Raw genomic sequence first — 22,924 nt, forward strand, 5'->3', positions numbered from 1 at the left:
CATCACAAGTCAACCAAACTTAGAAAAAGTTTTCTAGGGGGCAAGGGGGTCCAACCATGTGGTGGCCAGGGGGTGCAACCACCACAGGGATCCTGAAGTTGTTGTTTGAGTATTTCAATGATGTTTCCATATCTTGAGAACGTTACATTACTGGTGAACCAAACTTGGACAAAGTTGTCTAGGGGGCAAGGGGGGTTCAACCTCGTGGTGACAGGGGGGGGTGCAGCCACCACAGGGATCCTGAAGTTGTTGTTTGGATATTTCATTGATGCTGCCTTATCTCGAGAGCGTCTCAACCAAACTTGGACAAATTTATTAAGGGGGGGTGGGTGGGTTCAACCACTTGCTGGCCAAGGCTACAACCACCACAGGGATCCCGATATCTAATTAGGAGTTTTTAGACAGTCTCTAAATCTATATAGAAAGCCTATATTCGGGTGCACATGGCCAGCAGCATGGCCGTCGGCAAAGACTCCAAGTATGTTGAACCGACAACCTTTCGATCAACGAGATCAGTATGAATAAATATGTATATACAGGGGCTCATAAGTAGGGGCAATCATCTGTATTATATAAATGTCACAGCGTTTCATAGGATCAGGCTTTTTTTAGACGCGCGCGCACCATTCCCAGAAATAAGAGACAACATGGCCGCCACGCATGCGTAGTGGTGCACATACAATGTCAAAATGGCTGCCATTTATTATAAGGAAATGTGGGGAGACATCACAATTTATCAAGATTTCTCGTTTCAGAGATTTTGGGCTCACGATGCAGGACTCGAAAAAAAAAACCTTGCCATTCGAGTGATACACTTTCCGTTCAAACGATGCCAGAGAAAGCCCCATAATTGTTCCTTGGACATTGCACTTTTGTTCGCTTGAGAGTATACAATCCTCCATAAGCTAAGATCTTAGGCGTAACCTTTTCGAGTGACCTAAAGTGGAACGCCCACGTAGATGAAGTTATCAAAAAGGTAAATAAGCGTCTTTACTTTCTACGCCAGCTTAAGCGTGCAAACGTAAAACCAAAGGAGCTCATTCTATTTTATCTAACTTGCATTAGACCATGTACAGAGTACGCATGCGCGCTATTTCATAATAGTTTGCCCAAGTACCTAGCAGCAGATTTGGAGTCATGTCAGAAGCGTGCGCTTAGAATAATATTTCCAGACGACTCTTATGCACAGGCATTACTTGCCTCTAATATCACAACACTACATGAAAGACGTGAGGTCGCAACAAACAAACTCTTTAGCGAAGTCATGGCCAGTCCAAACCACAAACTACATAGGCTGCTCCCTCAGCAGAACTCTAGAATTAATATTAGGAAGAGGCGGGTCTTTGCCATCAAAGCCAACACGCAACGTTTTGCAAAAAGTTTTTTAATGTTCAATGCCTCCACTAAATTTTACGACTAGATATTTAATCAACGCAGTATAGATTCGATCAAGCCTGTAATTTTAGATTCATATTTTAGATTTTTAAAATTTTTAAGTATTTGACTATTGTAACATAACGTAATTCAACCTTCGGGTTGCAAAGTTTTTGAATAAACCTATCTATCTATCTATCTATCTATCTATCTATCTATCTACATTCTCTGTAATTTCATTGAAATCGGGCATAAAAGTAGTCGTTTAAAAGGTAGAATTGTTCGCTGCATCACAGGTGCAGGACTCGAAATTGGTAAATCGACTATCCTTCCATCAAATTGGCCAATAAAATAGGCAGTAGCGCCTCCCAATCTTGTTCCCGAAGAAATAACATTTGATGTAGTTATGCCTAGTTCAGGAACCATTATTGTTGTCTTTAAGATACAGACTGAAGCAAGGAAAACGGTGCGCTCCGCAAGAACAACTTCTCTCTGTTCGTCCGTTCTCCATTTTGTTTTTAAACGGCCCCACGGCTTTCTGGGATAGACACAGGGGAACCATAAAGCCTTCCTAAAATACATTTTTTTTTATTTGCGCATATAATGTTTTCCAACCTCAGCAAGACTGCCGCACTTCCATTATCATTGGACGTATCAAATCAGAGATGCCCCTTGCACGTTTAAATACCGTTTATACTACTTTTATTAGGAATTTTAGTCAACCTGATTAAAAACTTCTAGTGTAACAACAAAAGGGAAGCCCCTGTGCTGGCCGGAATCTCGTTTTTATTTGTGATACCGCTGCTATTCCTCGCGGGCCTTGCAAAATACGAGCCCAGAGAAACCGCTGGCTAATGTCCCTTATTTCTGGGAATGCGAACGGGCCAATCAGCTACTTTGACGTTGGTCGCGCGCGCGAGTGACGTGAGGCTGCACACGCAAATTGCAGTTAGGAAGAATTTATTTTTATCTATTATCCGTCGGTTTTGTTTGTTTACCAAAAGAATTGCAAGCTAGAATTCAAAGTCATAGGTAGGGTTGGATTCATATTAAAGAAGAGAGCAACAAAAAGTCAAAGTACCGAAGAGAGAACATAGCTTTTTGCCTGAGACTGCGCGTGCAGTTGAGCTCAGCCAAAACGTCAACACAAAGGTTGAATCTGATTGGCTCATCCGCGCGTCTAAAAATGCCTGATTCTAGGAAACGCCGTGACACCTATATAGTACCAGAACATGGGGAAGTTGATTGCCCCTACTTATGAGCCCCTGATATATATGATTTAAGAATAGTAAAATCTTTAGATTTTTTGCTGAAATAGGAGCGCAAAAAAAAAAATTTTTTTTCGTAACTTCGACTTCTATCTAGCGCTGGACGATCTTGGGGACTGTATACTTTCACTTCTTTCAATCTTTATCCCTCCTTTACTCTCTAGTTCCCTCAGTATTCGATTACATCTCGTGATTGACGTTTCCTTATAACACTGATTACCAATTAACTGTTATAAAACAAGTAGGTAAATATTGCGCTTGTAATGCTGCTGCACGTGCTGTCCTAGCTCTGGGCTGCACATTGCCGTTCGCGCGTGTGCCGCAAGTCTGCGCATCTCACTTCAATAGGATAAAGCCTCTGAAGTTGACTGTTTAGCCTTGATGGCTTGCCTTTATTCACTAGTCTAACTCTAACTAAATACAATGCTCGTGTTACATGACACAATCACTATCTAACCTACTGTCATAGGACCATATACAATACCCATACTAGCTTTGTCTATAGCTTCGGGCTCTCCTATTGTCCCTCTAATTACACATCCTCGGTGAAACTGCCAAACTGCTCCGACTAATACGGCTATCTCTAGTTTCTCTCTCACATCCGAGGAAACTGATCCCTCGCTACTTTTGCGTGACTATTGGGGATACTAGAAATCTCTGGCAGATATGCGGAATACTTCACGACTAACATATAATATTAACAAGGGCTGAAGAAAACGCCGGTTACAGCCTCGGCGAAATTGACGCCCGGTAAACAGCCGCAGTGGAAGTACTGGCCACATGCGTCACAACCCAGCCAGTCTTCTCCATCGTCATCCTTGCATACTTTGCAAATATTGACATTCCGCCTGCAATTGTAAAATACACAGTCGTTCAAATATTAACTGAAAAAGTCGAGTCACATTTTAGCCGCACTTTCTTGAGTTTGCGGTCTGGAAGCAAGATTACAGTTTAGGCGTAAATACTTACGCCCGTGTTCAAGTAACTCCCCATGTCAAAACATGGCATAATGTTCGATTGTTCGTCTGTCAAAATCTGTCAAACTGAATATTAGTTCTAGTCTCTCGCAGCCTCGTTTTTTAAAGTGAGGCTGCGGAACATGACCCCAAAATCGAACCAAATACCCGCATATATTCTGCCGCGGATGGAAAGGAAAGAGAGTTTTAAAAAGCGATGTCCAGATTAGTATGCTGCTCCTGCTTCGCAGCAATGACTCAATTGCGAATGTTGTCCATGAGGATAACCCAGAGTCATTGTTAGCAGCCGCATTGTCACCAGTTTACTTCCGGAGCTCCGAAGGAAATTTCAACCGCTAAAAGACAAAAGAATCTATTAGAATCCGAGATATTTAATAGACCATCCGCTCTAAATTGTCGATCACATCCTCAAAGAAACATCCAATAGACACAATACTGTCAATATTTTGAAATATTTTTCGCGTTTTCCGTTAAAAATCATCGGGGATTTTTACGTAATCGACCGGAAGTAAACTGGAAACAAAGCTCTTAGTATTTTAAGAAATACTGAGCTGAGTTTCAATGATGGTCATCGAGAAAACAGATCTGATGGCCCCAGCAATCGTAGCCGTGGAAGGCCGGCATTCCATATCAAGGAAGAACAGATCAACTTCCTTGTTGAACATGGATTTAATGTGCCGGCCATGAGCAGAATGCTGGGCACCTCCAAAAGAACGGTCGAGAGGCGACTATCCTCTCTTGGCATTTTAAGCTGCTTACTCCAGTCCTAACCGATACCCAAAAGGTGATCCACAACCCGTGTTTTCCCTAGCTTATGTGTTGGTGCTGACTAGCGAGTAAAATCCTCTTGTAGGAGTATCTACGCACCGCTGGCGATAATCGAGTTCCATGATGTCTTTCTAAAAAATTTGAATGAGTTAATTTAATAGTAAGGGAGGGATTCTTTGGTATTACCCGCGCGCCATGTCTATCACCATCTTATCTAATCTAATTTTAGAAACAACCACCCCAACACTGCGCGAAAGGATGGCTTACTTTAGCGCAAGCGCAGTTGTAAAACAAAGTGTACCTGGGCACTAGCGAAAGCTAGTGCAAGGGCGTTGGGAACAAAGGTTGTTTGGTAAATTGATTTAGAAATGACAAACAACGAAACTCCTCTCTGATTTGGTCGAATTGTGCTTTGTTTTGCGACGCGATATACAAAACGTTTCGCATATCGCGTCGGGGACTGTTTGCATGCCACGGGGTAGTAGCTCGGATTACGCAACGTAACTTGACCGGGTCTCAGGCCTAAGGCTGTCCCAAGATGCTCCAAATTTCTTAAAAAGATGTTCCAAAAATACAAAAAAGTTCAAAAATTGCCACAAATTTGCAAAAGTTGCCAAAAAGATGCTCAAAAAATGGAATGAGAATTATAAAAAAAATTGCCCCAAGTGTAAAAATCTGCCAACAAATTTACTACATTTTTCAAAGTTGCAGAGAGAATGCTGCTTAACAATTCTTTTCAACATTAAAAAAAACATTGATTGGACATTTAATGTAAATATGTAATATGCAATGTAATATGAATATAAATTATGATGCAATAAAAGAGGCATCATGAAAAAACGAGACGACTTGGTTCACAGTGCACTTAAACATGTGAGTTTGATAACAACATGGCTGATAGCCAAAGCACCTGCAGGCTAGTGAAGCAACACTCCCTTGTTGCCATTACATTGGAGCATCACAGGCGCTTCAAACTCGTTAGTTGGCATTATATCTGAGCATCACAGACACTTCAAGTGTCTCCTCTAGTGCATTGTCCTGCTGTCGGCTAAAAGCATTTTGTAGGAGACTGTAGACTCTCTCTGCTGCTGCCAAGCTTGGTTGGATGAGTAAGATCTTCTTCATAGCCGCTGACCAATTAGGTTACTTTCTCTTTCTCTGTGGTGCAAACTACTCCATCTGCAGGGGCCAAGTAGCTTGGTAACTCTTCAACCAGAGAAGCAACCTCATCATTGGAGAAAAATCCAAACTCCTGAAGCTCCTCTACAGATGCTGCATTTGGGTGCATTTCCTGTACCTTCACAGGGCAACACAAGCATGCTGCCTTGAAGGTACGCACGGTAGAATGGAATTCTACACTAAATTTCCTTTGAAAATATTGAAAACATGGAGCAATGCAGGCCTTTGCCTTTGCAACCAGCTCGTTGTAGATACCAGGATCATCATTTGCATGATGCTTTGCTTTGGCCTCAACATTACGGTATGCCTCAATGGCAATAGCATGGGCTACTGTAGACAGGCGCTCATAACAAGAAAATACAAGGGGCCCATCTCCTTCTAGATAATAGGTGGCAGAAACGAAATGCTTGCCTGCATCAGCCAAAGCAGCCAGCTCCATTTCTGGGTCATGTGTAACCTCAGGATCATCAAACACCTCCAGCAGCTTGGCTCTGAACATGGGTGAGAGGTGGTCATTCTCTCTCAAGAAGGGCTCCACATCTCCATAGTACTGGGTAACCAAATCAAGCACTTCATAATTACTCCACCATCTTGTCTCTAATCTCAGCTTCATAGAAGTCCCTGTTCTTGTCTTCCAAGCTAGTCTGGCTGCAGGGCTGTGGGAAAATATTGTGTTCCAGTATCTAGTCTCTAGCACTGTAAACTCAAAATGTTTCCCAGCATTATCAATGGTGAGTGAAAAGCACTTCACATTAAAAACATTTGGAAAGTAAAACCCAACCTGATGCAAGGCAGCTTCATTTACAGCAGCACATCCCTCATTGTGACAATCCCTGTGCCATTGACTTTATATTGCTGATCAAAATAATCTTAATAGATAGCTAAGGCCTCACCAAGTCTTGTACTACCATCAAAGATAACAGAGAACCCATTTGAGGCAGAGATTTCAGTCTTTATCAGCATATTCTCTTTTTCTGATATTAAAGGGATGAACTCTGATAGATGGGATCGAGTGGTCAATCGATGGCCATACTTTTCAAGTAAAGGTCTAAGAACATCAACTTTTGCCAGAGGAATCCCAGCTTTGAGCATTTTCTCTACCAGTTCGTAGCGATAGAGGCGCATTTCCTCTGGAAGAGTGGAACCTTGAATGGTGCTATGTTTGGACAAAAGTTTCTTAATGATCTGATCCTTCGCTTGGTCCTTCTCAAGAGTAGCTTTAGACCTTAGATGCTTTTGCGAAGTAACATGCTTTTTCGGAGAGCTCGTTTTCTTTGATAACGTCTCTTTACAGGCTTCTCACCTAAGTTTTCCAGATTGAGCAACCAAATGTTCATTTTGAAATTCCTTAACTCTATGCCAAGTCGGCACTCCAGGCCCTCACGTTCCACGGACAGTCGTCTTCCCAGCAAGGTTGTCTGGGTGTTTTCTTTCTCGAGAAATTGTTGCTTTCTGAGGTGAGCTTAGCTTAGCTCCAGCTGTTCCAGCTATTGTTAGGGGGTTGGATTCTATAATAAGTTCATCGTCACTCGAGAATTCCGCCATTTTGAATAATCATAGTGAAGAACGCTGACCATCAAAACTGCTTGTTCGTCAAACCACAGGTTGACCACAGGTTGATAATAGTCCAGTCGCTTAGTGTTTCAATCTATACATAGCGGACAAAAGCACAAAACTTGGCATAAAGATAGCCAAGAGGATGCTAATTAATATTGAGACCGGTGCCCACTGGTACCACTTGAGGATTTTGTGTACTAACAGAATAAAAATTAGAAAAAAGCGTCCATCACGCGCTTCCTGTGGTGAGATTTAAAAGACCTTGTATTCCAAATCTAAGGCGAAATATCTAATTTTTTGGGGGTAGGGGAAATATAACGGTATTTGTTAATATTTCAAGATAAAACTGTCGTCGGCTGCATTAAAATGCTTTATTTAAGAGAAAAAGTTTTAAAAGCTAGACCCAATCCCCCTCACAGTTATCCAAGATGGCGGCTTTATGCTGGTAATGTAAATGCTGTAAGTACCTAATTCTTTATGTATCAAGGACTTACAATGTCTATAACCTACTAAATATGAACTTTTGTCTTGATTTTAAATGTATTTCTTCTAAATCTGCGATTAATAGCAATTATCGGGTATTTTGACGTTGGCTAAATAAAAAGAGGTAGAGATGAATTTAATAAGGGGGCTTGTAAGCGTCTGTCAACTAGACACCAAAGACCAATAAGATGCTTTAGATATGCCTCCTCAATCAAAGTTATTAGATTGTGATTCTTTTCTTGTGAATTTTAGAGGATTTGGATGTTCCGCAGAAGAAACATCTGTAGAAACTTTGTCGCAAATAGCGCAAAATGGCACAGGAATTGTCACAAATTTGCGGTATTAATGCTCGAAAGCACTTAAGAACGAAAAAAGCTGACCAGAAGAGGCACTAAGAAAAAATCAGTGCTTATTGCTCTCTACGTGTGCATTATAGTGATGAGGTTGAACGCATCGCATGTTTTTAACAGGATAGCAACCAACCTCAAACGAATCGCCGCACCAATAGAGGACTATGTTATTATCTTAATGATGTCTTAATGATGACCTCAAGGATGGAAAGGGCCGTGGAGCATAAGAAAAGGAAAAAATTTACCAAAGTCATCTCGAATTCATAACTACCGGTATTACGAAGAAATCTTCATTCTCTCACGAAGGATTTGTGAGCACGACGTCTGGTCAGCATATTTCAAAGTAAACTATATTCAGAGGCAGAGTAAGAATAATAAAGTAAAATGGAAAAGTCGATGAAGCCCTAGCCTACGTGTAGTTGCTGACTCGCGAAATCCTTCGCGAGTCAGCGGCTACACGTAGGCTAGTGGAGCCCATTTGGGTGTAATTATCAATTCAGCAGCAGCCAAATTAAAAAATGTCACTCACAGAGAGAATTGTTGCAAGTTTAAACTTTGTAGAAACAATCCTGGCCCTGTTATTGATTCCATGAAAACAACAATTGCATCATATAGTGAAGGAAATGTAGCATTATTTGGATCAAATTCTAATCGCCAGTCTGTGGCTATCATAGCTGTCAACTCTCCCGCATTAGGCGGGTGTCTCAAGATTTTGAACCTTTTCTCAAGCCTGATTTTCTTGAAAATATCCATACTTTTACTGTATTCAGCTATCTTAATGGTTCTGATACATTCACTGTGTTTTCTCAAGATTTTTCCTAAAGCGGGGTTGACAGATATGGGCTATGTCCTTGTGCCCTCATGTAAGATCATAATAATCAATTCTACCTCACTGTATTTGGTCAATATCATGAACTTTGGTAATGAATTGTATACCAGTTTATCAGGTTTATCAAGACAATATCATATTTGATGTTGACAGAAGTGCCTGAAATCAATCACAATGTTTGACTATCAGCTTCAATATAGTCCAAGCTATACTGGCAGTATACATAGTATGGTGACAGAAGGTTTTGAGTATTCTACTGTATGTCTTTTGATAATGTTTTACAGACATTATTAGAGAAAAGTACAGGTCTTTCATTTTGACTGTTGGTTCAAATACTGTGGCTATTTATTGTACTGCCGATGGAAGATTTAAAACATTTGATTCTCATTCCAGAGATTTGTTCGATATGGCCAGTTCTCTAGGATCTTGTGTTTTGTTAGAGATATGATCATTAAATGATTTTATATACTATTTCAGAGCTCTCTATAATAATTCAAACTGCATTTTAGCTAAAGGGTGTAATGCAAATTGAAGCATCTGCCAATACTAATTATATTAACCAATCAATGCATGGACATGGAGTTTCCTATCATCAATCAAATGATAATAAGGGATAAAATCTAGAGGTTAGAAAACATTTTTTGTATTGTAAGATGCTTCTGTGCTATTTCTTCTTATTCCATTTGCTTTTCTGTTGTTACTGGAATTCACAAACCCTAGATGCATTTGTTTATTATGGAAATTATTTATAAGGTTCTAAACACTCCATCTTTTACAGACTTCACCCCGCTAAACGCCTCCCAATCGTCTTGTTTTTAATTACACGTCATGACAGTTGGTGTTAAGAGTAATAAGTCAGACATTAGCTGTCTTCACTAGTCTATGTTCGGACAATAGCCCGACTAAAATCTTTCTCGCAAGATCTTGTTGTTTGTCATTTCTTAATCAATTTACCAAACAACCTCTGTTCCCAACGCCCTTGCATATGGCAATAAGTTAGGCTCGATTTCCAGCTTGTCTCTGTGAGCCCGCAGTACGTGGTGTGAGGCCTAGCGACGGCTGGAAATAGAGCCTAGCAATAAGTTTGGTACGAATTTGTTAGCGAAAAAAAATACTTTATCGTGAAAAATAAAACTTTAGATCATGTAATATTGTGTTTGAGTCTTCCTTTATTTCAATTTTGCCGATAGGATGTCAGTAGAGCGAGTTTGAAGCCCGCTACGAATTGTGTTTCTTATTATATATAAGTATAGGAAAGGCTGGGGACTCCCTCGGCTAACTTCGAACACACACACCTACTTCGAGGCCCGATAAAACTCGCAAAAATCCGCAAGCGCCAAACACTTTGAAAAAATACCTAAGCTTTCAACTGAACCGAGTCTTATGTCACCGATTTGCGAATTTCACTCATATTTTTTCAACTTTTTACCACCGACTGTCGAATTCACCATCTGTGCCAACAGATCGTGTGCACTTATGACCGAGGGGCTCTAGGAACGAGGCACGGCCCGAAAATTCAAACTTCGAGGAGTCGTCGGCGCGACAACGGCCGCGCCGAGTGAGTGAGTGAGTGAGTGCAACTCGACAATAGACACGCACTCGGCGCGGCCGTTGTGGCGCCGACGACTCCTCGAAGTTTCGAGTCGGAGTTTCGGTCAGAAAGTACACACGATCTGTTGGCAACCCCTTCTCTTTTTTTGCGCTCGCCCCATTTTTCTCGCGGCCATATTGATTGGGCAAATGAACAATACCCGCACCTCGACACAAAGAACGAGAAGAATAGAGACAAAAGAACTTCTTTGTAGAACAAAGATAATAGGAGACAAAGAGCTGCGTAATTACTCCGCTCGCTCTTTATTCCTACTGAAACTCCACAGAACAGGGGCGTAGCCAGGGGACCCGGGCCCCACCTTCTACAGCCAAAAATACTGTATATGTATGAGTCATTAACTGAAATACAGAAGAAATACAAAATGCTTTGAAAGGGCCTTTTGGGCTCCCTCCTGTTAAAAATCCTGGCTACGCCGCTGCAGAAACGCTTGCTACGCAGGCTACCCGCTATGGGTTTGTAGTTCATGTTTGAAGCTCGTCAACTGCATGATCGCGCATATTATAAACTCACAGTAGCACACTAGGACAATATCACACAATTACAATATTCGTAGCTTTTGTATGTTTAATTCTGCGTGGAAGTATTAAAACATTCCTCCCTATTCTATTGGAATTACTAGCGAAATAACAGCAGAATAGCGCACTAACAAACGTCATCAAATGAGTCGCACTGGGATTTTGCAGCGGAACCGTGCTAAGATTTAGATATTGCGCGAGATTGATATCTGTTGAAAAATTACCAAAAGTACAAACTTTCTAATCGTTTTGCTGCTCTGCAATTGGGCCCAAAATAAAAAAAAATAGGCTTGATTTTCCAAGGATTAGCGAGAGGAAAATTAATATATTAATTTGGATAATTTGACAAGACGCGCGCTGTGGAATGCCTAGCAAAAATACAAAGTAAATATTATATTCGGATTGTTTCATCACTATTATTAAAACTAAAAGAAAGCTAAGATTTAAAAGGAAGTAGCGAGAAAAATGTCGGTGACAGGATTAAAATACAAATAATGTGCGATCCTGTAGTTAATAGCCGCAAAAAAATCAATTCATATTTTCATCGCCCTCCAAGCTTATGTGTAATGTACACATAGTTAACAACCGGGTTTATGATTGTTTCAACTCTTAAAAGCACGTGATCACATAAACAATGAATCTAAAACTATCTTACCTTTAGTCTTCATTTAAAGCAAAAATGTTCAACTTATTCGAGGAGAAAGAAAATAGGTCTGATGTCTTCATGGTAGCTTGACTGCGATTGGTTGTCTAGGTGAGCGTAACCTTAGTTCCAGACAATAAGGATGTCTGACTTCGGATAAGATCGACGATAAGAGATCTAAGAGTAATTCGGAGTATTTATAGCGAAATTACGTTACAATGTCCAATTAAAGTGTTGTTCACCAAACAATATGAGATGCGATGATGCTACTTCATGCTCATACTCAGGTTTTAGCAGATGCTGTTAGCTTCTATTCAAAAAAGGGGAGAATCTTCGTCGATATTTAGTTATGGAGAGGTGGAAGGAAGAATAGATGTTTGTTCGGCATCCACGTTGTAGTTTTACGTAAAGTTTTTAATCATTATCTTATTTCTAAAAAAACCCTAAAATGTTTGGCACAACATAAGAGTTCGAATTCCAAACACAGCTTGTCCAGCTTCTTATGAATTTGGCGCAGGTTTTTTTTTTTTCCAATGTTGTGCATTGATTCTACAAAGCGCATGTGTTGGCCTAGGTTATGCGCATGCGTGCCTGGTAATTCGGATAAGAACCAATCGAATATCGAGTAAGTGATGTCATGGTGCATTGATCCCTTGCGGGTGTAGTGCACACACTATAAAAGAGGAAGGGCGAACAACTTTCAGCCTGTCAGTTGAGTGAAAATTCTCAAACAACATTCGCCCATCAATTCGAAGACCGACTTTTAGTTTTCCAAGGTTCTATATCAAGAATGGCTAAAGCGCTCCTACTTTTGCTGGTGGTATACAGTGCTTTACTGAACTCATGCCAGGCTTGGGTCGATGTGAAAGACAGGATCAAAGGTAGGGTGATTCATCTAGAGACCCTGCTTAAGCGAGGACGATGGCTAAGGCAGATCGACAACAAAGATTCTGACGGTTCTAGATACCTTTTCATTGACCCGCTCGCCGAGAGGGACACATACTACGAACCACGGGTACAATTCGAGGTACGTACTAATTGGTACAATACAAATAATTTTACAATTTTGAATAATTAGTTAATTCTGTAGATAGACTTCATTGAAGTCAATGAAGATGGCTTCATTGAAGCCGCATGAGTATCACAAATATCACAGGCGAAGGGTCATAAGGTAATACAAGAGGGTTTTCTTTTGCTATAAGGTTTCTCCTGTAGCCTTTCTTGACTAAACTGGTTGCACTTCGTGAGTCTTTCCCGACATTTCTATATTTTTACTGTTGTGACTCTGTCACACTGTTTTGTCCTACGACAAAAACTGACTTTCCACGTTGTCTCCTGTTTTTCTGGCTTAGTTTTCTTGTGTTTGAAACTGTCTTCACTTACAAACATTAATTTATTCAGCTCCGAAATCAGTCGCCTGTAAATTCTGCGAAGGATTTGCATATTTTTCTGAGCCCTGATTGCGATGCGCTGTTGCTGTGTCGGCCAGTCACAGTTGGGTTGATGACGAAGAGTTAGTGATTGCGGCCGAATTGCGTTGTTGTGTAATACTGCTTGGAGTTTTTCTACCAGTGGGTTCTAAGTACATTGTTGATTGAGCGCGTTGGTTCAGTTTACGGGCGACTCGAGTCCAACTTGTTTTTGCCACCCTGCAAACTTTCTACTTAATTTTACCTTGATTATTGATTATTAATAATTAATTGATCTAGTTAAATAAAAGAAAGGGAAACTAATCAAATAATTATATACAATCAAACAATTATTTAACCGGAATAACCGGAAAATAACCTGCAATACTATTTCTGTAATTCTTCTTCAAAAGAAAAAATATATAAAATAATTATATCTGGCATAATGGCAGGCCACCTCATGGCCCCCTTGATAGTACTCCTATTTGCTCTACATCTCCAGAATTTCTTATTACGGTGGCAGAGCCCACTAATTGAGTCTAAGGCCGGACCCTTCATTTCACCAGCACTTTTTGAAATGAGCCTGGACAAAGTTAAAATTTTCATGAACAATATTCATCCCAATCTTAGAAAATTGATCGCTCCAAGGTGTAACCCAAGCTCACTTGCCTTTCGCCTACTCATTCTTAGTGGGGACATCCCTCTCAATCCCCGTCCCACCTACCGGTATCCCTGTGGAGCATGCTCAAAACCAGTTAAATGCAACCAGAAGGGTATTCAGTGCGACTACTGAGATGCATGGTATCACACAAAATGCTGCTCAATAAGCAATGAAAGTTACAATACACTTACTAACAGTTCTTGTTCTTGGATCTGCTGTGCCTGTGATGTGGCCAATTCTTCATCAGTGGACCGTTCTCGGCCCACTGATGTTTTTACTCTACATAAATGACATCTGCAATGATTGTAAATCTTCTACCATAAGATTGTTTGCTGATGATACTCTTTTATACAGTGTCATCGAGGCAACTTCTGATGCACATCAGCTCCAGTCTGATCTTACCTCCATCGAGAAATGGGCAGAGAAATGGCTCATGTCCTTTAACCCAACAAAATGTTTTGTCATGAGAGTCACGAGAAATAGGGAACCTATAGTATTTAACTACACATTGATGAACCACATCCTTAAACCAGTTGAACACCATGCATACCTAGGCGTCGAGCTCTCGAACACACTTGACTGGAGCTGGCATATAAACAACAAAGTGTCCAAAGCCAACCAGACCTTAGGTTTTCTTAGGCGCAACCTAAGCAATTGCCCAGAGAACATTAAGGAAGCTGCTTATAAATCGCTCGTTCTTCCACACTTAGAGTATGCCAGCTCTGCCTGGGATCCATGGTTAAAGAAACACGTCAAACAGATTGAGAAGGTTCAAAGGAGGGCGGGTCGTTTTGTTAAAAATTGCTGGGATAGGACTCCTGGCACAGTCACAAACATCCTAAACGATTTGGAGTGGCCCCCTCTCTCTAAAAGGCGCCAGGATGCCAGGCTTACATTATTTTACAAGGCTGTTAACAAAAAATCAGCACTTGAGATACCAGACAATATTGATAGACGCACCAGCTGTCATCCAGATAAATTTATCGAGTTATGTACAAGAACAAAAGCTTATAAGAACTTGTTTTTCTGTAGGACAATAAAAGAATGGAACAAGCTGCCCCGCCTTACCCTGGATTCCACTAGTGCAGATATTTTTAGAGAACGAATAAAATAAAATTAAATTAATAAAATTATATTAATACCAATAATGCTGTTTAAACAATTTTCATCTTTTTACTTTATTTAATCTTTTTTTTTATTCTGCCTTATTATTATTTTTATTCTGCCTTATTATTATTTGTATTATTATTTATTTTTATTATTATTTTATTTTATGCTTTTTTATTTTTTTTTAGTATTTTTTTTTATTATTTATTTTTTTATTTTTTATTATTTTTATTATGTTTTTAGTTAATTAAATAATTAATGTATTTATTTATTTATTTATTCATTTATTTATACAATTAATTTATATCCACAGTGATGGTAACCCCTTTGTGGATTAACAATGTAGATGTAGATGTAGATAACTGGCAGCTACTACTAATATTGATATTTTTAACTGTAACTTTAAAAATAACTTGTATAAACTCAATCGTAATCACTTTAGACTCCTTCTAAGTGTACATTGTACATCATTTATAGCCATTTTGCGAGGATTATTTCACCACAAAAATCCCGAGTATAAATTTACTTTGTTATTCCCTTTTTCTTTTCCTGATTCAAGTCATGGAAAGTAAAGTCTTAAATTGAGTTAGTAGACTGTATTGGCGTGTAAAACGGCAAAGTACGAAGTACCTATTGTTTCGGGAACGCAATTATCGCATTGCCAGATCCCAAAGGCGGTGATATTAAAGAAAGAGATTATCATAAAGATGTTTATGCATCGGGAATACTAGCAGCTTATTCAACCAAAAGCTTTCAATAATTGCATAGATAGTATCATGCAGATTCAAACAACATAAAATCAAAATCTGCACTTACGTGATATTTCTCATTTAATGATGATATCTCTAACAATACAAAAGATCCTAGAGAACTGGCCGTACCGAACAAATCTCTGGAATGAGAATCAAATGTTTTAAATCTTCCATCGGCAGTACAATAGAGCCACAGTATTTAAACCAACAGTCAAAATGAATTCTATAATAATGTTTGTAAAACATAACACTAACAATTGGCAGAACATTAAATTATGTATTGCTGAATGGACAATCGAACCCCCATCCTCCATGCCCTCCTTGCTCCTGCTCAAATGTCTGTCTACGGGCCTAAATTTCTCTTGGTATCTACTATATCCCTTTGATCATATTTTGATGTATTTTGATGCTATATTGCGTATGGCGCTGTATACATTTGTATGCATTTTTAGGTAACTGCGTGTGACAACTATCTCTGCCTGGAAGCCTTGTCGCTTCGGGACTATTTCCTGGCCGCTGGTTATCCCCCCGATCATGATAAACACACCGTCAAGCTACAGTACTCAACATACCCTGCTGGAGATGTATGTAGAACCATCCCACCCCTCCCTAATCCTATGATGACTACATAACATAGTATTGTAGTCATTGAATGATTAAGATTGACCTCGCTGTAGGCGTTTCTAGAAGGAAGCTTTTCAGATAGTATAGAAAAATGGCGGCTCTTTATTTGACGCTAAAATTTACACTGAGGGAGAAGGGCGGTCGCTAACTTGTTTAACTCGCTCCAATTCTTTAAATATTCCAGACCCGCTTCTTTTGGACGTTTCTTTGTGAAGATCTTACAATGGAAAGGTGCAAGGTTGTCCCAAAGCGATTTGAAAACGATGGGTGGCTGATGGTGGCTGACAATAAAGGGAATCCTGATGGAGAGCATTACGATGCTACATGTGGCAAGGAGCAGAGTAACGCTTACTTCAGAATCCATGCACCAAACCCCACAGATGGATACAAGTAAGAGCTCTTAGACAACGACTGACGCTTCACTTACCCTGCCCTCCACAGTGGGTTAATTCGGAAATACCTATTTTCGGGGTCTCAGGATTCCTGTGGTGGGCGAAATAAAATCTCCTTTTTGCGCCACAGGGATCCTGAATCCCGAAAATACACAGAAGAGACGGCTCTCAGGCTAGACTGCACTCGTTACCAGCGGTACCATTATTATAGCAACAAAAGCATCATCTCATATATTAATCATTGCGATCATTGTCATCATCAACATTATAATCATTCAGCCAGCCTCATTATAGCAGAGCCGTAGCAGCCACGCCCCTACTGATTATTTCCTTATAATTGTGGAAAATTGAGGTGGGGGGGCACGTGCCCCCAGTTCCTCACCCCCTGCCACGGCCCTGTATAGTGTTACCTTATTTTTTCTTTGTAGTTTTACAACATAATTTAGAATTATCATCTTCTCGTTTACTTCATGCAGTGAGATCTTCAGAAGCACAAACACCGGGACGACGGAGCAGAAAGCCAATTATATGGTGACTACAGGCGTCACCCAGACCGAGGAAACATCCTCGTCTGTTACCTCGACTGTGTCTACTGAAATAGGTGGTGCCTTCAGGGCTTTTTCCGCAAGTGTGTCGTCTTCCATCTCATCATCTTGGTCGGTAAGGGCACGTTTTACATCTAATGATAATTCACAACGAAAAAAAAGGGTTTTGATATCACATAGAACTGCGGGCTTTGCAAAACCTGCGGGCTTTTGCAAAGTTACGCTGCGACCGGGTAGCAAAATATACGAAATTAATCTGACTTGCTTGACCAAAATGCATTTAACGCAGCTTTTAATATCTTGTGAACTCTTGCCGACATTTTCCAACAGCGAAATCCTTGAGTTCAAATCGTCTCTTGGCTTCTGCCATTTAAAATCTTAGAAACTTTTTTTTTTGCCCAGGACCTCCCAAGGCGCTGACCAATAAAAAAAAGTGAAAAAAATGATAACATTTCTAAGGCCTAAGGCAAAAGCAGTTTTCTGCTTTTTTTATAGTTGCTTGTATTTTTCATAAAAATACAGCTATGAGCATATTGATGCCTTAGGACATCCTTAAAGTCCATATAACCTTTCAGAGCTGATAGACTTTGTCAATTCTTTATATTTTCATCTCCCAAATGGTATGTGGTTCGTATGGACCCTAAAATACTTGAGTTCGCGTGAATAACGCAAATCTGTAATATTGAGGTATAGTGTGAAATTTTATGTTTTGTGGAGAGGGTTGGTTCTGCTGTTTTTCCTTGTTCGATTTGAAATTTGTCAAAGAACCTGAGCTATTATTTGGCTAAAGAGTAGTTGATATAATCTTGGATGGATGCATATCTTTAAGACCATTTATCCCTTAGACCGATGCCTGAGTATCTTCATCTTGCTGTGTTTATTTTGCATCTATGGATTTTTTGGTTGTGGGTACTTCTCAAAGCCGGTACAGGCCGGTTGAAGGTTCAATGTGTTAATAGTCTTTCCTTATGTGAGGGACATCTCCAGCGTACAGCTGAGTAGCTAGGTACGCGCAAAATCCCCTCCCCCTTTATAATAAAAAATATAAAAAATAGATCATAGCTTGCATATTGTACGTCTACCTTTCTCATTTCAGACCACACAATCTTCAACTTTCTCGGCGTCTAAGTCAGTCAAGCACGTCCTCACCATCCCTCCCCGCACGACTATCATTCTCACCCAGCTGATTGGTAATTACGCGAAAGAGTTTGAAGTCGGCGAGGACAAGTACACTATTGAAGAGATACCGCTGGACAGTGGCGCTACACGCAAACGCAAGATGCCCAGTCCTCCCGGTCAACCTCTCGAAGAAAAGTCTGAGCTTTGAGTGAGAATAAACATACAGTGGAACCCCGATAGCCTCGAGTTATCCGAGTCATCTCTATTCGGATAACTATTACCTCCCGCCAGCTCGTACTATGTTTAATCTCCCCTGATACTGTTTCTTGTTTTATCTCTGTTACTCGATACTCCCTACTAACTCGAGCATGTGTTTCTTTAGGGCTTGAGTTAAGGGGGATCCAAAGACGTGGCGGGAAAACGCACTCTTTCATCTCTCCCTTATCCAAGCCCCTTGCGCTTACTAGGCATGCTACAAGCTCATTCACTTAGCCTATAAAGCTTTGAGCCCTGAATAAGAATAGCTTTGAAGTACAGTTTGAGCAGGTTACTGCATCTTTGTCATGCTAGTTTTACTAATGCCACACAATGGTGTTGTAAATGAACAAGTTCTCGTCTTCAAATCAATAAACCTGTTGTTGTACCCAAATGCCTAGCCTAGTAATGACTCCCAGAAAACCTGAGAACCCAGTAACATAGCACCGCATTGATTAGGGTTTAGACGCATGCCATAGGCAGGGTAGGGAAGTGGAGTTTAGCGTATGTATCATGAGCTCCCCGAGCAACCACTCTACACGTAATGGACTGATAATAAATTGTTGTATTGTATGAGTATATAGATTTAGGCATTGCCTAAAAGTGGAGCTCCAAACGGACCAAATATTTGATTATTTTCGCTTAAACACGAGGTTCCGCTATAAAAGGGAAAGCTCATCCCACCCCGGGCTCAAAAACAATCGGTTATCAATCAGTCTCGTCAATGATTCAACATGTCAGGACAATTGCTTTGAGCGCTCAATTCAAATTTTGTATTCGAAACCTTATTTTAAAAATGTCACTCCTAGACTTGGCCACGTAAAATGGTTCTGTTTATAGTAAAATAATGCTATACCAAGCTGTGCGCGCTCTAAAGTAGGAACATTTTCGTCACTGCGCGATAACAATTCATGCAGATGCGTTAGATTATGGATAGCGCAAAGTTTAAAATTTTGCAGTGGAAAGCAAATCACTAATTTATCAATCTCTTAACACAACTGCCTTGTTACCTGTGCAAAAATAGTTTTATTCCAGCCGACTGAGGCTCTAAGATAAGCAATTTTACAAGAGACATACAAGTTGTGACTGCTAGCTTGGCAGTGAGCAGGATCTTTCCCTTTTATAGCAGAACCTCGTGTTTAATAACTTAAGAAATGTTAAATATTATTATTATATTTCTGTTTTTGACGACGTCAACCATTTCACAGATCACGCGATCAACTTGTTAAACCCCCTTCCCACCACCCTTGACATGTACATGACACATGTTTCGGCGTCAGGGTAGTTTTACTTTTAGTGACGTCATCGATGACGTCACGCGACCATCTCATTGCACCCCGCTTGAAACATATATGACACCTACCAAGTTTGGTAGTCATACGATGTTTCTTAAATGGAATATAAATATTTTTTAAATTTTGATGACGTCAGCATATTTTTTTCTTCTACTGACGTCATTAATGACGTTACAATCACGTGTCTATATTGGTGCACCCCACTTGACACCATGACATATACCAAGATTTGTTGTCATATGATGTTTCGTTCATGAGATATGGATATTTTTGTTCTTAATGAAACCGGAACAGTTTTGCTTTTAGTGACGTCATCGATGACGTCACACAACACGTGACCACAGTTTTGCACCTCCCTTGACACGTACATGACACCTGCCAAGTGTGTTTGTCATACGATTCTTTTTGGGGACGGGCGGACGGTGCTCCGCTCACGCGCCGCTTCGGGAGCTCCGCTATTATTGTAGGGATTGGAGTAACAAATGACTGAGACAAGGGGGGCAGGTATGGCAAGGGTGTGTGTGTGGGGGGGGGGAGAGTGAGGGCATTTTCTCAGAGTACTAATCGGCTCTGCTCTCCGGAATTTCGGCATGCAGAGCCAGCTAGCAAGCTATCAGAGTACGCATTTTTTTTTATTATTTTGTCCTTTTTTTAACATATCACAAGCATTTTCTTGTGCAGTTTCAGAACAATCGTTCCATCGTGGGACACTTTTTGTGATTCCACCACGGTAGTTTGCCCCGTCCATGATATCCCTGGGCCCTCGCCCTTCACCTCCTATTCTCCTATAATCTCCAAGGCCTAGTAGTCAAACCTGGTACAAGTCTACTTTGTCTTCACAACCTGTGTCAACACCCCCCATGTGACGTACCCTTAGTCACCACCACTTTGCCCTTACCATGCCTTTTCCTCACCCTAGTTTACACTCTTTGCCTTTTTTTCCATTTGCCTGCACACACAATGAAATACCCCCTCAATGGCTCTACCTTGGTGTTAGAACCTGTGTATTGTACACGATTCGTGTCACAAAACTTCCTTTGTTTGATAAAAATAATCATGATGAAAACAGAGCTGAATACAATGAAGTCCTTTGGGGATGGTTCTAACACCGAGGTATACATACACCCCTCATTGAATAAGCACATTAGATAGCCCCTCAAACAAGTGCCCCCTCTAGAATCCCTTTTTTAAAAAGCCATAATGTGAGCATTTGTGGTAATGACTTTTTTTTCCAACGAGTTATAGCAAACTAATGCAGCAATGTATAATGGCTGACATCCCTGAGATTTACAGATCATAGCAAATCTATTGATTCCAGGATCAAATATAAACATTTAAACATAGTACTTTCATGTAGTGTCTTTTAATTGCATACAATAAACAGTGACTCGCGGCCATTCTGTATACGATTAGCTTTATTTTTTTTAATGAGACTCGCTGCCATTCTGTATCAGATTCATTTTAGTTTCAATATCCCAGCTAATATATCTCCTTGGAGTGTCTTCATTCCGAGTGTGAAAGCAAGATAAATCCAGGGAAATTCTGTGCAGTTGTATGACTCGATGAAACGTATAACTAAATAATTGGCGATTAATGTTATACCCTGCTGGCTTACCCTTCCGCGTTCATTACAGTACGATTCGGTGAAGTCTTAAAAATATCCCTGCAAATGAGGTCTCTTGCCGATGAGAAACAACACAAATAGGATATATCTGACGCACTGAGTCAGTGAAATCCCTGCTTAAACAGATAGGACTAAATCACTGCTAGCAGAGAGTTAAAAAGTGGCGTTCAACATGATTTTCCCAATCCGACGGAAACGCCATTTTGTTTTCCTGGTCTGAGTTGAGGCGTGTCCGCGTGAGACTGGGCATAGTAATACTCATCTCTGATTGGTTAATCAGATTGTTTATCAAATATAACCAAAAATGGTAATGTTCCGCACTGTTCTAGATCCGCCATTATCTATCGAGTATGTATTTTAGTTTTGGTATTTTTGTTTTATCGCTACTTTCCAGCTTTCTTGGATGCATCAAATGACAGTGATATATAAGAAAAAGCTGCACAGTCGTCTTTAATTCACGATCATGAAACTAGATCTCGATATGCAAAGTTTGTTTTGTTTGGTAACCATCGCTCTCGCGTTGTAAGAAGACGAAGCAGAGAACCAAGTGGGATTCCAAAGAACAGCTTGCACGTGCTTTTCATTAAACCAGAAACATAAGAAGACTTGTTCGAAAAAATATCGTGAAAAATTTACCAAAGTCATCTCGAATTCATCACTACCGGTATTACGAAGAAATCTTCATTCTCTCACGAAGGATTTGTGAGCACGACGTCTGGTCAGCATATTTCAAAGTAAGGTATATTCATATAAACAGAGGCAGAGTAAGAATAATAAAGTAAAATGGAAAAATCGATAAAGCCCTAGCCTACGTGTAGCTGCTGACTCGCGAAATCATTCGCGAGTCAGCGGCTACACGTAGGCTAATGAGCCCATTTGGGTGTAATTATCAATTCAGCAGCAGCCATATTAAAAAATATCCTCACAGAGAGAATTGTTGCAAGTTTAAACTTTGTAGAAACTATCCTGGCCCTTTTATTGATTCCACGAAAATATAATAATTTTACAATTTTTACCACCGACTGTCGAATTCAGCATCTGTGCCAACAGATCGTGTGCACTTATGACCGAGGGGCTCTAGGAACGAGGCACGGCCCTTATTATTTTGAACAATATCCGCACCTCGACACAAAGAACAAGAAGAATAGAGACAAAAGAACTTCTTTTACACAGCCGATTTTTACAATTTTAAAATTACAATTACAATATTCGTAGCTTTTGAATGTTTAATTCTGCGTGGAAGTATTTTAATACATTCCTCCCTATTCTATTGGAATTACTAGCGAAATAACAACAGAATAGCGCACTAACAAACGTCATCAAATGAGTCGCACTGGGATTTTGCAGCGGAACCGTGCTAAGATTTAGATATTCTAGCGCGAGATTGATATCTGTTGAAAATTTACCAAAAGTACAAACTTCCTAATCGTTTTGCTGCTCTGCAATTGGGCCCAAAATAAAAAAATAGGCTTGATTTTCCAAGGATTAGCGAGAGGAAAATTAAGATAATTTGACAAGACGCGCGCTGTGGAATGCCTAGCAAAAATACAAAGTAAATATTATATTCGGATTGTTTCATCACTTAT

General features: G+C 40.1%; 1 protein-coding gene and 2 long non-coding RNA genes across 3 annotated transcripts; 2 read left to right on the plus strand and 1 right to left on the minus strand.

The window, feature by feature from the left end:
• Positions 1-3,006: 3,006 nt before the first annotated feature.
• On the minus strand, positions 3,007-11,711 carry LOC116618439. Its single transcript, XR_004296199.2, has 2 exons — positions 11,568-11,711; positions 3,007-3,490 (listed from the first exon to the last, which is right to left on the minus strand). It is a non-coding gene; the product is annotated as an uncharacterized LOC116618439 (long non-coding RNA).
• Positions 7,539-9,934, plus strand: LOC125572402. The gene is made up of 2 exons (XR_007313816.1): positions 7,539-7,582; positions 7,859-9,934. It is a non-coding gene; the product is annotated as an uncharacterized LOC125572402 (long non-coding RNA).
• Positions 11,712-12,245: 534 nt separating the features above from the next.
• Positions 12,246-18,813, plus strand: LOC116618438. The gene is made up of 5 exons (XM_048732896.1): positions 12,246-12,582; positions 15,937-16,068; positions 16,293-16,498; positions 16,977-17,160; positions 18,142-18,813. Exons 1-5 carry the CDS (start codon positions 12,346-12,348, stop codon positions 18,370-18,372), a joined length of 990 nt encoding a protein of 329 aa, XP_048588853.1. The 5' UTR covers positions 12,246-12,345; the 3' UTR covers positions 18,373-18,813.
• Positions 18,814-22,924: the final 4,111 nt, after the last annotated feature.

Source organism: Nematostella vectensis, chromosome 9, assembly GCF_932526225.1.
Source record: "Nematostella vectensis chromosome 9, jaNemVect1.1, whole genome shotgun sequence".
NCBI lineage: Eukaryota > Metazoa > Cnidaria > Anthozoa > Actiniaria > Edwardsiidae > Nematostella > Nematostella vectensis.

What these genes read in the sequence shown, in the direction of transcription:
- LOC116618438 (XM_048732896.1), top strand. Translation starts at nt 12,346, where the DNA reads ATGGCTAAAGCGCTCCTACTTTTGCTGGTGGTATACAGTGCTTTACTG. An exon ending in CAACATACCCTGCTGGAGAT is followed by an intron (nt 16,069 to 16,292) that starts GTATGTAGAACC and finishes TAAATATTCCAG; the next exon opens with ACCCGCTTCTTTTGGACGTT. An exon ending in CCATCTCATCATCTTGGTCG is followed by an intron (nt 17,161 to 18,141) that starts GTAAGGGCACGT and finishes TTCTCATTTCAG; the next exon opens with ACCACACAATCTTCAACTTT.